The following is a 12,781-nucleotide window of genomic DNA, read 5'->3' on the forward strand; positions in this document are numbered from 1 at the left end:
CTATCATAGGCCCTCAAAATTGACCTCAGCCGGAAAGTATGTCCTCCAACTTTAGGTGTGCACAAATGGACACCTCAACTTGTACAAAGTAATCATCTATCATGTCGGCATTTGTGTTCACGAGTTAACCTTATACAAGTTGAAGTAAGCAGTTGAAGTGCTTACTTGTGCACACCCAAAACTGACGGAAATACTTGCCAGTTGAGGCCACCAACACACCAGCGAATGTTGGTTGTGCAGCATTAATGAGGACACAAAGAGAAGTGGAAATCAAAATAGCTTTCATTTTCTCCCCTTCCCACAATTCTGTTTTACATTGCAAGGCATTAGAACTGAGGGCAAGGCCTATGGATAGTAGAGTCAGAGGATGCTTAGAATTAGATCACATAATTGGCCAAATATTGGCAATTAGCTAATACCCCATAAGGTGGCAATACTAACTAATAATGTACTAAGAATAAACAAAAACTCTACACATAAAGCTGATCAAGTGTTTTACCAAAAAGTGTTACTTAATAAGTGTAGCGTCAAGAAGAAGTCTTGACTATTTTTCTTATCCTTCTAAATCTTTACGATTTGTTTTCGGGGGAAAAATAGCACGGGAAAAGGGGGAAGAGGGTGGGGGGATTTGTTTTTTGGTCTGCAGCAGGATAGAGAAACAAGAAAGACTATCACAGCATTAAGAAATACTATAATCAAACTAGTTTCAAGAAAAACATTCATCTCCCCTACTCCAAGAAAAGATAACTCTGCTTGCTCTCGAAAGAAACTTCAGCAAGAAAACCTTAAATCCAAAATTGTTTAATCTGACTCCGAAAAAATTTGCAAGGAATCTCAATATAATCTCAACAGTAAAACCAAAAATTATGGAGAACAGATAGACCCAAGAGAAATCTATTGCTAACTACCTACTCTTCCTCAACAATTCTTCCCTTCTCACTGACATAGATACCATCAAGGAACTTACGGATATCTTTGTTCTTCACATGGCATTTCTGTCCAAAAAAGATGATAGACGACCTCAGTATGCAGCAAGACTTTGATATTTCACTATAAAGAGTAAACTCACATTACAGTAAAAATGCAAAGAACAGAAAGAAAGGGAGATTTACTTGGTTTATCAGGGCAGCTGATCGTGAGACAAGTTCAATGTCATTCCCATCCAATACCAACTCATCCTTAACTTTTTCTGAACGGAGAACAGTAACACCATCAAGCATATCGACTTTCCTCACCTGATATTCACAGAAAACAAGTCAGTCTCTTAAGGGTCGTTTGGTAGGAGGTACTAGAGAAAATAATACTGGTATTAGCTTTGGTATTGTTTAATCCCTTGTTTGGTAGTATTTTCAACCTATGTATAACTAATACTCTTATAAATAGTAAACCATGGCATTAACAATACCAGTACTATTCCTATTCTAATACAACCTATTCAATACTATTTAGAAATTATGCAATGCATGTTATTTAAGAGTACAACAAACCAAACAATCGATAATGCTAGCATAACTAAGTTCAGCATTACTAATCCTAGCATTACATGTACACCCTATTCAATACTATTCTTAAGAGCCCGTTTGGATTGGCTTATAAGTTGCTTATAAGCTGTTTTCAACTTTTTTGAGTGTTTGACTGGCCAGCTTAAAGTCAACTTGTGCTTAAAATAAGCTCAAAAAAATAATTGCGCCCATTTGACTTAGCTTATCTAAAGCAGCTTATAAGCTGTTTTGCCAAATAAAATAAGTTAGACTACCCCAACTTATTTTTTTTTAGCTTATAAGCTATTTGCAGCTTATAGGCATAAGCCAATCCAAACAGGCTCTTATACACCCTACCAAACGACCCCTACAACGTTAATTTATATTAACAAGTGTAAGAGCCAAAAACTAAACAAGGTTATTTTGATGTCCATCAAGCTGAAATGTGAGACAACAGAAAAACCTTAAAAGCTATGCATTAAATGTGAGACAACAGAAAAACCTTAAAAGCTATGCATGGTGACCCACTGATAAGGGCAAAGAATTATAATTAAGATCAGCTCTACATTCTCTAGTGTTAGAAGAGGAGAGTAGTAAAACATATCGATCAATCTAGGAATACTTTCCTTTTCCTGCGACCAACTAGGAGAAAACATTCAAAGAAAAACACTCAAAATACCTTCTCTAAAGTATCATATCTTCGTCTTAGTACCCCTTTTTTCTGCCTATTGTATAATCTTGGATTTCAATAAAAATAAAGCACATTGAAGCTCATCGCAGATAAATCATGTATACAATAAGCCATGTAAAGGACATTTAAATCCAATAATATTAGACTATAAGTCTTGCCAGGTGATCTATACATGCTAAAGGGAATGGATAAAGTCGACAAATAAAGCTGCATGAACTAAAGGCACCAGAAAATCGTGTATACAATAAGCCATGTAAAGGACATCTAAACCCAGTGATATTAGACTATTAGTCTTGCTAGGTGGTCTATACATGCTAACGAGATGAATGAAGTCCACAAATAAAGCTGCATGAACTAAAGGCACAGAGTCATTGAATGCTTCTCAATGCTTTCAGCATTGCTATTTGGAAACCTATCACAGAGCAGCTAAAGAAATAGAAACAGCCCCGATCAAAGTGTGTTTGTTACATGTTTGTATCTTGAATTGTAAGTAATAAGTCATTTTCCCTTGCAAACATTCTAAATCCTTACTAAACATCACTTGCTTCAATCAGAACTTAGACATTGTTAATACTTAAGTATATCGTCTAACACGCTATATTCATACCTTATCCTACAAATTATACAATTACCATATACAACCAGTCCTTATATTCCACCAAACACATGAAAATGATACAGAAAAATGTCTACAAAACTAATTTCCACACTTCCCTTTGTGCCAAACACATCCTGGAGGTTTATCTATTGTCACTTATTCACAAAAAGGTATATATATTCCATGAACATTCCTAATGTTAATATCAACATACAACAACACCATAGATAATCAAATTCTTAAAAGTACCAATACCATTGCTAGACAAACAAAAACACAACCAATAGCTCAATCGGATTATCATCAAAAGCTAAACACATACTCCCTCCGTCCCAATTTAGGTGTCTTACTTTTCCTTTTGGTTTGTCCCAAAAAGAGTATCTCTTTCTATATTTAGTAAGTTTTTTAATTCCAACATTCTACGTGGCAAATTTACGACCACAAGATTCAAAAGTCTCCCTTTAGCTCTTAAAGTGCCCAGTCAAACTAAGACACTTAAATTGGGACGGAGGGACTATATTTTTCACCAAAATTAATTCCACAAAAAGCACTTTCTTTTGTATCAAAACACACCCGAGAGATTTATCTATTGTCACTTACATAAAATGGTTCACTTATTATCCAAAAACAAAATTCCGAGATCATTATTAATGTTAAAAGTAACATACAACAGCACCATGGATAATCAAATATTTAGACATACCAATAGCAGAGTTTGACAAACAGAGTACAACCAACATTTTAATTAGATTATAAAAGCTAAATACTTAACAAAAAAAAACACTAAAAAAGGGAAAAAGAAACATACCCTTTTCTCAGCAAGAAAGTTCTTAATCTCAATAGACTTATTCCCACCAGTAATTGAAGCATTAATCGGAAAATAGACTATTGATTCTTATGGCCCTAAATTAAAGATGTGTCAATGTACTAATATGTCCACTGAATCTTGTGGCTGTAGACTTGTCACGTATGATGTTTGAATTGTCAACTTACTAAATATAGAAAGAGACACTCTTTTTGAGCCACACCAAACGGAAAAGTAAGACACTTAAATTGGGACAGGCGGAGTAACATACAACAACATCATAGATGATCAAATACTGAAAAGCACCTAAACCATTGTTACACAAACACCATTTCAATCAGATTATCATCAAAAGCTAAATACATAACAAAAAAACACCAACAAAAAAAAAAAAAAAAGGAAAAAGAAACATACCCTTTTCTCACCAAGAAAGTTCCTTATCTCAATAGACTTATTTCCACCAGTAATAGAAGCATTAATAGGAAAATGAGCATAAACAAAACGCATCTTATATCTATACCCTTTAGTAACACCAGTTATCAAATTATTAACATGACTAAGTGCTGTCCTAATTGCAGCAGTTGTCTTTCTTGAACCAAACCAAGCATCAACCTTAAGCTTTTTTTGTCCTGTTTCTTCATCCTTAATTAACTGAAAATCAAGATTCAAATGTTTGAAGTTTCTTGCTAGTTTGCCACGTGGACCTTCAACTTCTATTTGTTTTGCTTTTACTTTGATGTTTATCCCATCTGGAATATCCATTGTTTCTGATGACAGAATTGTCTTCATTTTTTGTGGAGTTTCTTGAAACAATGCAAAAACCCTAGAGAGTTTTGTTTAAGGATGGTGTAATAAGGATTAATATTAAACCTAGAAATGATGTCTTTGGGTTATTGAACTAAATGGGCCTTTAAAATATGGTCTAGCCCAAGATAATATTTTTTTTGCTAAGATTGGCCCATTTCTATGTTTATGGGATGAAAGGAGTTTTTGCAGAGATTGTCCTTCAAAAGCGCTGATCTTTAATTTTTCCCCCCTAATATCCGTGGTCTTTAATTATTGCATTTGTTGTTCATTTAATGAAAATATCCAGACCTGCTTCGTTAGGCATAAGTTCTGTATATCTATCTTCGGAAATTGGACTTTTGCTTCGCTCGACATAAGTTCTGTAGGAAATAAGTTATGTGGCATAAGTTGTTTAGTATTTTTCAGATTACATTGACTGTTGAAAGTTTTGCCGTGCTCAACATAACTCGTTGGCATATTGTGATAGGTTTGGCGAGCGAAATGTAAATTTTGTCGAACGACATCTAAAGTTATGCCGCGCGCAAAGTGCTGAAGGACAAAAGTTAAAGACCACAATTTGAGGACGAAAAATTAAAGACCACCCCGAAATAAGGGCCTTTGTGCGAATCATGACCTAGGATGAACAACAACATACCCACATAACCACTTTTTTACACCTCTACTAAAAATTAGCCAAATCTCAAAATGAATTAACATTTGGTCGCACTTTAATGCAAAACATATATTTAGACAAAAATACCTTTAACTAAAAGACGAAAAAGTTTCATCAATTAGCATAGTATGTTGAAGTTCGAAACTTTTACAAGTGAAACTCAAAATACCCTACGGAAATCCGACACACTATGTAACATTAGCATAAGTATTGTTAAGTAGTATATTAAGTAGTATTAATTAATGATAAGTATAGTTAAGTAGTGTTAAGTAGCATTAACTAGAGTGAGAAGGTCTGCCTTCTCTCTTGAGTCTTGAACTTCCCTTGCATTTCCTCCAACACAGGCCATACGATTAATATTCTCCCATATTAGTTGGCCATATTATTATTAAGTATATCCGTTCTAAAATATTTGTTCATTTACAAAATCAAGATAGAATTAATTAAAATTTTCCTATTTTGACCTTAAGATTAATTGCTTTTGAAAGTAACCAATATTGATTAGAGTACAATTTATTAGAGAGAAATAAGGGCAATGTTGTAAAAATACACTTTTTATTTATGATTTCTTAAAGGGTGTATAAAGGGTAAATTGACAAGTAATATGTGATGGAGGGAGTATATGGCAAGCAAGTAGTGTCTTCACTAAAGAGAAGCATGCGATATTGCGATGCTAGTGAAGACATGAGCTAACTATCATACGTAAATTCCTTCGAATTGAACTTGTCCTACTATTGACCGAATTTGCACTGAATTTAGCAAATTGATAGGGCTTGTTGTCCCAATAGGAGCCTACAATTTAGAAACTATTTATTCCCTCAGTCTCAAATTATTTATCGTGATTGCTAAAAATAATTATCTCAAATAATTTATTATTTTAGAAGTTCAAGACACAATTATTTTTTTCTTTCTCATTTTACCCTTAGTAGAATTTTCTCATTAATCGAGTATGAGACATAAATATAGTAAACATTTAATGGAGAGAGATTATAACTTAGACATAAATAAGAGTAAAGTTAGTAGATATCCTGCCTAATATATATTTCTACATGTAAAACAAAAAACAAAAAAACATAAATAATTGAGATGGAGGGAATATTGATTTTGACTAAGAAGAGGACCACAAAAGCGTGTACGGTAGGAACTTCATAACTATTTGTGGAAAATGCACATGAAACTTCTAAAGTAGATTGTCGATTTCAAACCACTTTAGCTATGTGAATTAACTTGCCTGAGTTACATTGACAACAACACTATTTAGAATTGGACGCGTTATATCACATCCAAGACCCCATAGGCATTCCTATTTTTTTTTTTCCCCACTAATAAAGCCACGGTCTAAATCTCGACCTACCATTGCCAAAGTAAAAGTGGATATCGATATTACAAAATCAACTCTGAATGAAATGCAAATTGAGATAAGGAATGGTGCCTTTTATTAATAAATTTCGTGTTTAGTCAAATAACATCACTTAAATTGGAACGAAGGAAATGTATATAATATCATTGTTAATTCCAAGTATCACAAGAAGTCTTAGAAACTTGTATATTTAATTGATAGGATTTGCAGAAAATTCTAACTTCCAAATTCTAGACTTTGGAAAAGAGAAAAGGGATTGTTAAACAAGGTAACAATATCTTCAGGGTATTAAATAAATTAGGATGAATTCAGTTTTTGGCTATTGAGTTTAAGAAAAGTCAAAGGTCTATTATTCCATCCGGATAAAAAAAAATGTTCACTTAGCCTTTTTTCTTGGGTAAAAGAAAGTGTTCACTTATTAAATCAAGAAATAATTAATCTTATCTTTTCAGAATTGCCCTTATTAAGTGTGATGTGATCAAATCCCAATGTTTATTTAATTAAGGGTAGTTTAATCAATTTACATATTTTTTTTCTTGGAGTGAGTAGTTTGTTAAGGGGTGTGCAAATGATTAAGTGAACTCTTTTTTAATCGGGAGGGAGTAATTCATAAGGAGGCAGCAGTCAACACACTCAACACTATACAATCATATTATTGAAAGCTTTTCTGGTGGAGAAAATTCTTGGAAAGCAACTATAGGCTAATACAGTAAAATAAAAGAGCCCTTAGTGCATACTCTTTTTGTCACTCTATATATTCTTGTTTATGAGTTTATCTTGTTTTATAATCCCCACGAGTCCCATTGGCCTTACTAGTTTGACCCCATTGCTATAATAAGTGTAAAAAAGTGAAATCTCCTTCTTCTTTAGTTCAAGATTTTGCAGAAAGTCTCAAGAACCAAAATATGGAGATAACCAATTTCAGAACATTTCTTGGCTTTCTATTGGTATTACTTAGCAGAATTTGTGTCTGTAGTGCTACAGAGAGTGATATTTATTGCTTGAAATCAATAAAAGATTCATTACAAGATCCTTTCAATAGTTTGGACTCTTGGTATTTCAGCAATACTACCGAAGGTTTCATCTGCCGTTTTCCAGGAGTTAATTGCTGGAATGATAGTGAGAATAAGATATTTAGCATCATACTTTCAGATTTTGGACTAATAGGTGAGTTTCCTCAAGGCATTCGAAATTGTTCAAGCTTGACCGGTTTAGATCTTTCTGGCAACAAGTTGTATGGAACTATCCCTTCTGATATTTCAGTAATACTTGAATATGTTACATCACTTGATCTCTCAAATAACACATTTTCCGGCAATATTCCACCTGATATAGCTAATTGTGCATACCTTAATTTTCTGAAGTTGGGCAACAATAATCTAGAAGGTGAAATTCCAAGCAGAATAGGCTACTTGCCTCGCCTTAAGACGTTCAGTGTAGCCAACAATTATTTGACAGGGCCCCTTCCATCGTTTGTTAGCAAACAAATCAGACCTAAGAGTTTTGCGAACAATCCAGGGCTTTGCGGTAAGCCTTTGGGTGAATGTGAGTATTCTGAGGACTCTGGGATATGGAAATATATCGATCGTGCTTCATTCATCGAAGCGTTTGTGATTGGTTGGGTACTTGTCTTTACATTGGTTTTAGTCCTTCAATTGTTTCAATTTCCTACCAAGACTATCAACAAGATAGTTTCATTGAGCATAGGGAAGCTGAGGAGAAAGGAACATTTAACTTCAGGAAGTGAAGAGGAATTAAGCAGCCAACAGAAGGTAAAGATCCTGCTAAATTTAAAGTTTTCCCCTGCATTGGTGAGTTGAAATATTTTGCTGCACCGCTGAGTTACTCTTTCTGCTTTAATTCTAGTTTTGTGATTATTCCTTGCAAGTCCATCATGTTATATTTTCTTGACTGGAGAAACAAATGGAGTTGGTATAAATTCTTTATTTGAGATGAATGAACCTAATAGATGGAGTATAAATTTCTATTCTGTTGTGTGTTCGTTGTACTGATTCAAATCACTGTTCTACAGATATTAAAGCTGGAGAAGTTTGTTACAAGAATGAGCTTAAAGGAGCTGGAAAACGCGACTTCTGATTTTAGTGAAGACTATTTAGTAGGAAATGGAATGTTGGGCAAAGTATACAAAGCATTTCTACCAAATGGCTGGACACTTGCAATCAAGAAGCTGAATGATTGGGAGAATTTGGAGGACGAGTTTGTCACCGAGATAACAACTCTCGGTGGTCTGAGGCATCAGAACCTATTGCCTCTAATAGGTTTCTGTGCTGAGAAGCAAGAAAGACTTCTTGTTTACAAATACATGCATAAAGGAAGTCTTCATGAATGGCTGCACACGGATGAAGATAAGGCCAAGATTTTGGACTTCCCTCTTAGAGTTAAAATTGCACTCAGAATAGCAACAGGCCTGGCTTGGCTTCATCATGGTTGCGAATTACACGTTACACATGGAAGCATAAGCACACGATGTATCTTGCTAGATCAAAATTTTGAACCGAAATTATCCAACTTTTGGGAAGCCAAATTTTGGAGTAAGAATGACACAGCGTTGAGTTGGAGTCTTTTCCCAGTTGCTGAATATTCAGGTTTAGGTTCTTACAAGCAAGACATCTATTGCTTCGGTGTTGTGCTTCTCGAGCTTGTAACTGGGAAGGAACCACATGAATTGACAAGCTCCAGAAATCTATTTGATCACTCGCCTTGTCTACTTGATGCAGACAGAGATTTGCTTGGGAAAGGAGTCGACGATTTAATCCTCCAATTTCTTGAGTTAGCTTGTAACTGTGTGAAGTTCTTTCCTAATGAAAGGCCAACATTGCTGGAAGTTTATGACACGCTCAAGAATATGTCTCAAGGTCAAAGGGAGTGGATACGAAAGATACCATTATCAACTGATATTTCTAGTTGATACGAAAAATACCATTATCAACTGATATTTCAAGTCTATATGACTGGTACTATAGTTTATCTGGTCACTGAGTAGACAAATTAGGAATACGTTAAATTTAAGCATGAAAGCTATTTTTCGAGTCTATTTGCTGATAGCTAGTACTGTTGCAACTGTAACATCTAAGAATCTGTTACAACTATATTGATTGCATTTGCTACATTGACTCAGTTTAATATTTTTCTGAGAATTGTCTTCTGGAATTGGCCTCAAACAGTTTCTCAGAACATCAGCATTTTATTAAGTGTAAAATTCTCTTTTCAAACTATAACCATGATGTGCAAAACCAACTGCAACCCCCTGCTTTCTCAATCTAAACTTGGTCCAATAATATATAAATGCTTACAACATTGAGTCTTATTCATTTTGTCCTAACTTAAGTCATTGCAATTAGATTTCTAAAACTTATTTCCGTAGAATAAGGTTTAGTGAGTCATGAAGGCTACTTAATACTGTCACTTTGAGGAAGATTAAAATTATTAAGATTTGGGGTACGGTAGCGGAGCCCGAATTTATATTAAAGGAGGTCAAATTTTTAAAAAGTAAAAATATGAATAAACCAAGGGATTTAACACATAATAAATATACATAATTATTAAAAGTATTTACACATTATAATTTTTCAGTTGGATAAGAGTGGCTCCGCTGCTGATTGGAAACATGGAATAATGCATTGATTTACTTCCTGAATGTCTAGCAAAGTCCCATAAGAAACAATTCACAAGTTTAATGGTGTATTTGAAGCAAATGATGGATATCTAGCAAATATAACCGAGAGGTACTGCGTAGATAAGAGACTAAGAGTACATAGTTCGTTCATCCTTAATTAAAGATTTTGAAATGAATCACAGGGTATAAAGTCCCGTTTGATAAAGAGCACTAGAGATTTGCATAGTTCGATTTTACGGCGTGAATTCAAATTAGTTGAGATTACGTGTTAAAAATTAATTTAAAAAAAATAAAAAAATAAAGAAGAATATAGCAAATGATGTTATATTCAAATGATACACTGTATCTTATTTTAGCTTTTTATTAAAAGTTTCACCTTTTGGGGTACCTGGTCTCCTCTTTTGGTTAAGCTTAAGCAACTTGACTTCACGTGTTTTATTTCCTCCCAAATGTAACTTGACGTGTTCAACGTCTATTTCCAGCCACCATAAACTTTTTGTCGGTCAAACAAAATCCATAAGGATAACGTTATTTTTATTTTGTGATGCACAAGTGAAATAATAATTCAAGTTTAAGCTGTAGTAAAGACATTTTTCTAATGAATTTACGTTGTTTGAATGGACGGTGTTAAAAATATTTACGTAATCAGATAACTTACAAGATAGTTATAGGTAAATTTCTTAATAAGCATTGACTGATAACCTTTATAATGGATTAAACTACATTGCTAGTATAAAAAAATAATTTACACTATAAGGGGTTGTTTCGTGTGCTGGACAAGCATAAATCATTTTGGGATGAAAATTTAGTACTGCCTTATCCCTTGTTTGATCACTAATCATGAGAAAAGTTATACCAGGATTAGCAATAGTTCGGGGATAAGATATCCCTGCAAAATGGTGGAATAATAGTATCAAAATTAGTTATCTCTGGATATAACAATGAAAATGACCAAAATACCCATGAGGTCCCTCAAATCGTTTTTCTACTAAATAGTTTGGAGGGTATTTTTGTAAACAACCAACTTCTTTTTAGAAATTATGTTATGTATATTATTTTTAATACAACAAACCAAACAGTCAATAAGAAATAATACCAGAATAACTAATATTTCTAGCATAGCTAATTCCAGCATAACTTTTCTTCAAACCAAATGACCCCTAAATAGTATAAGTTAAATCCATCTTGTGTTTTTAATACAACTTATTTACAAATTGAGTGATGCCGATTACTTCTCCTTTATGCGTTAGTGCTGCAGCCCCCACGTTTCATGTCAATGCATGCAGGCTGACACAATTATTTCAGAAAAACTGCAAGTATTCCTTCAAATTCTCTTTGGACAACTACAAGAAAAATGTGGGGAAAAAATAACAAGCTAATTCTACTTAAATTAATTGATCTCATTTAAAAAAAAAATTGATTAGACTTTAATTTACCAGATGTTAATTTTATATTTTCCTTTTCACCAGATGTTAATTTTATGTATTAGATAGACAGTTAGGCTAGAGGAAATAGGTTTCACAATGTTTGATAATCCGGATATCATTTTCATGCATTGTGGCGCTTTTAATAACAATGGAACAGTAACATATGGTTCACATTTATAGTTATAATAACAAAATCAACTAATTTATGTGCCCTTAATTCTAAATTAAATGTCTAATTTAATTTTTCGAAAGTAAACTTGTTTAATTAGTAACTTCTAGTTTTTTTTTTTTTAATAGGTTATAGAACATCGAAATTTTCAATATTAAAATAGTAATATTCTTATGTTTGTGCTTTGGAGGATGATAAAAATTATTAATTAAATCTCAAATAAGATAAGGTGTGTGTGTGGGGTGGGGGTGGGGGGTGGGGGTGGGGGGGACCTCAAAACAGAAATTATTAAATTATTGAAAAATATATATTTTGTGAGAACTGTTTTTCGGAAAAGTACTTCTAAAAGGCAACAATTTGTAGTTGTCTAATCAATTTGAAAAACACATTTGTTAATATTAAAGCATCAATTTGTGTTTAGTCGAGATTTCGAAAAGTGCTTCGCGGGAAAAATTACTTCTTTGCGATTTTGTTGCTACTCAAAAATACTTACTATTTTTTCCCCTAAAAGCTTGGCCAAACACATCAACTTTTCAAAGTAAATGTTATTTAAAGAAGGAGGACATTTTAGCTTAGCAAAAACTTAGACCAATCAGACTTTGAATCACATTTTCCTATAATGGTGTAGCCTTGTCTTGCCCATGTACGACTACAAAGTAGGCTATAAATCGTTCATGCCAAAAAATCAACTAACTGAATAAAGATTAGAGAACTGTTTTATTTGATATGGCACTTCTTTTCTTCTCTCTTGCTTGAAGAAGTTTCTTTTCAATCTTTGATAACCAACTTTTCGTTTCTCTCATCTCAGAAAACCTCTTCAATTTTCTCTAATTTATTTTTCTGTTTAATAAACCGAAAAAGTAAAAGAAAAGAAAATCAGGTCAGGTCATTGACATATTATGCCAAAATACTTCCATAATCCACATAAGCTCAAAGTTCAATCCCTTAAGCTTCTTGCCAAAACTTTTAGTTGGTACTAATTGTTTTGATCTGTTCTTTTTCTTGTGTCTAAAGTCTTTATCATGTGACCAAGATATGCTAATGCCTTCTCTTCTTTCTCAAATTTTTCGTTCTTTAAGTAAGTTACACTACAATAAAACAGTTTACTTGCTTTTAAAATTCCACATGTAGTTCACAAACTTACCACTCTTTTA

General features: G+C 33.4%; 2 protein-coding genes across 2 annotated transcripts; one reads left to right on the forward strand and one right to left on the reverse strand.

The window, feature by feature from the left end:
* Positions 1-653: 653 nt before the first annotated feature.
* On the reverse strand, positions 654-4,425 carry LOC132604311 (large ribosomal subunit protein uL6z/uL6y-like). Its single transcript, XM_060317766.1, has 3 exons — positions 3,990-4,425; positions 1,113-1,235; positions 654-995 (listed from the first exon to the last, which is right to left on the reverse strand). The coding sequence occupies exons 1-3, from the start codon at positions 4,362-4,364 to the stop codon at positions 909-911; spliced, it is 585 nt and encodes a 194-aa protein (XP_060173749.1). The 5' UTR covers positions 4,365-4,425; the 3' UTR covers positions 654-908.
* A 2,645-nt stretch (positions 4,426-7,070) lies between these two features.
* On the forward strand, positions 7,071-9,524 carry LOC132604312 (probably inactive leucine-rich repeat receptor-like protein kinase At5g48380). Its single transcript, XM_060317768.1, has 2 exons — positions 7,071-8,166; positions 8,427-9,524. Exons 1-2 carry the CDS (start codon positions 7,300-7,302, stop codon positions 9,321-9,323), a joined length of 1,764 nt encoding a protein of 587 aa, XP_060173751.1. The 5' UTR covers positions 7,071-7,299; the 3' UTR covers positions 9,324-9,524.
* Positions 9,525-12,781: the final 3,257 nt, after the last annotated feature.

This window comes from Lycium barbarum, chromosome 7 (assembly GCF_019175385.1).
Source record: "Lycium barbarum isolate Lr01 chromosome 7, ASM1917538v2, whole genome shotgun sequence".
Lineage (NCBI taxonomy): Eukaryota > Viridiplantae > Streptophyta > Magnoliopsida > Solanales > Solanaceae > Lycium > Lycium barbarum.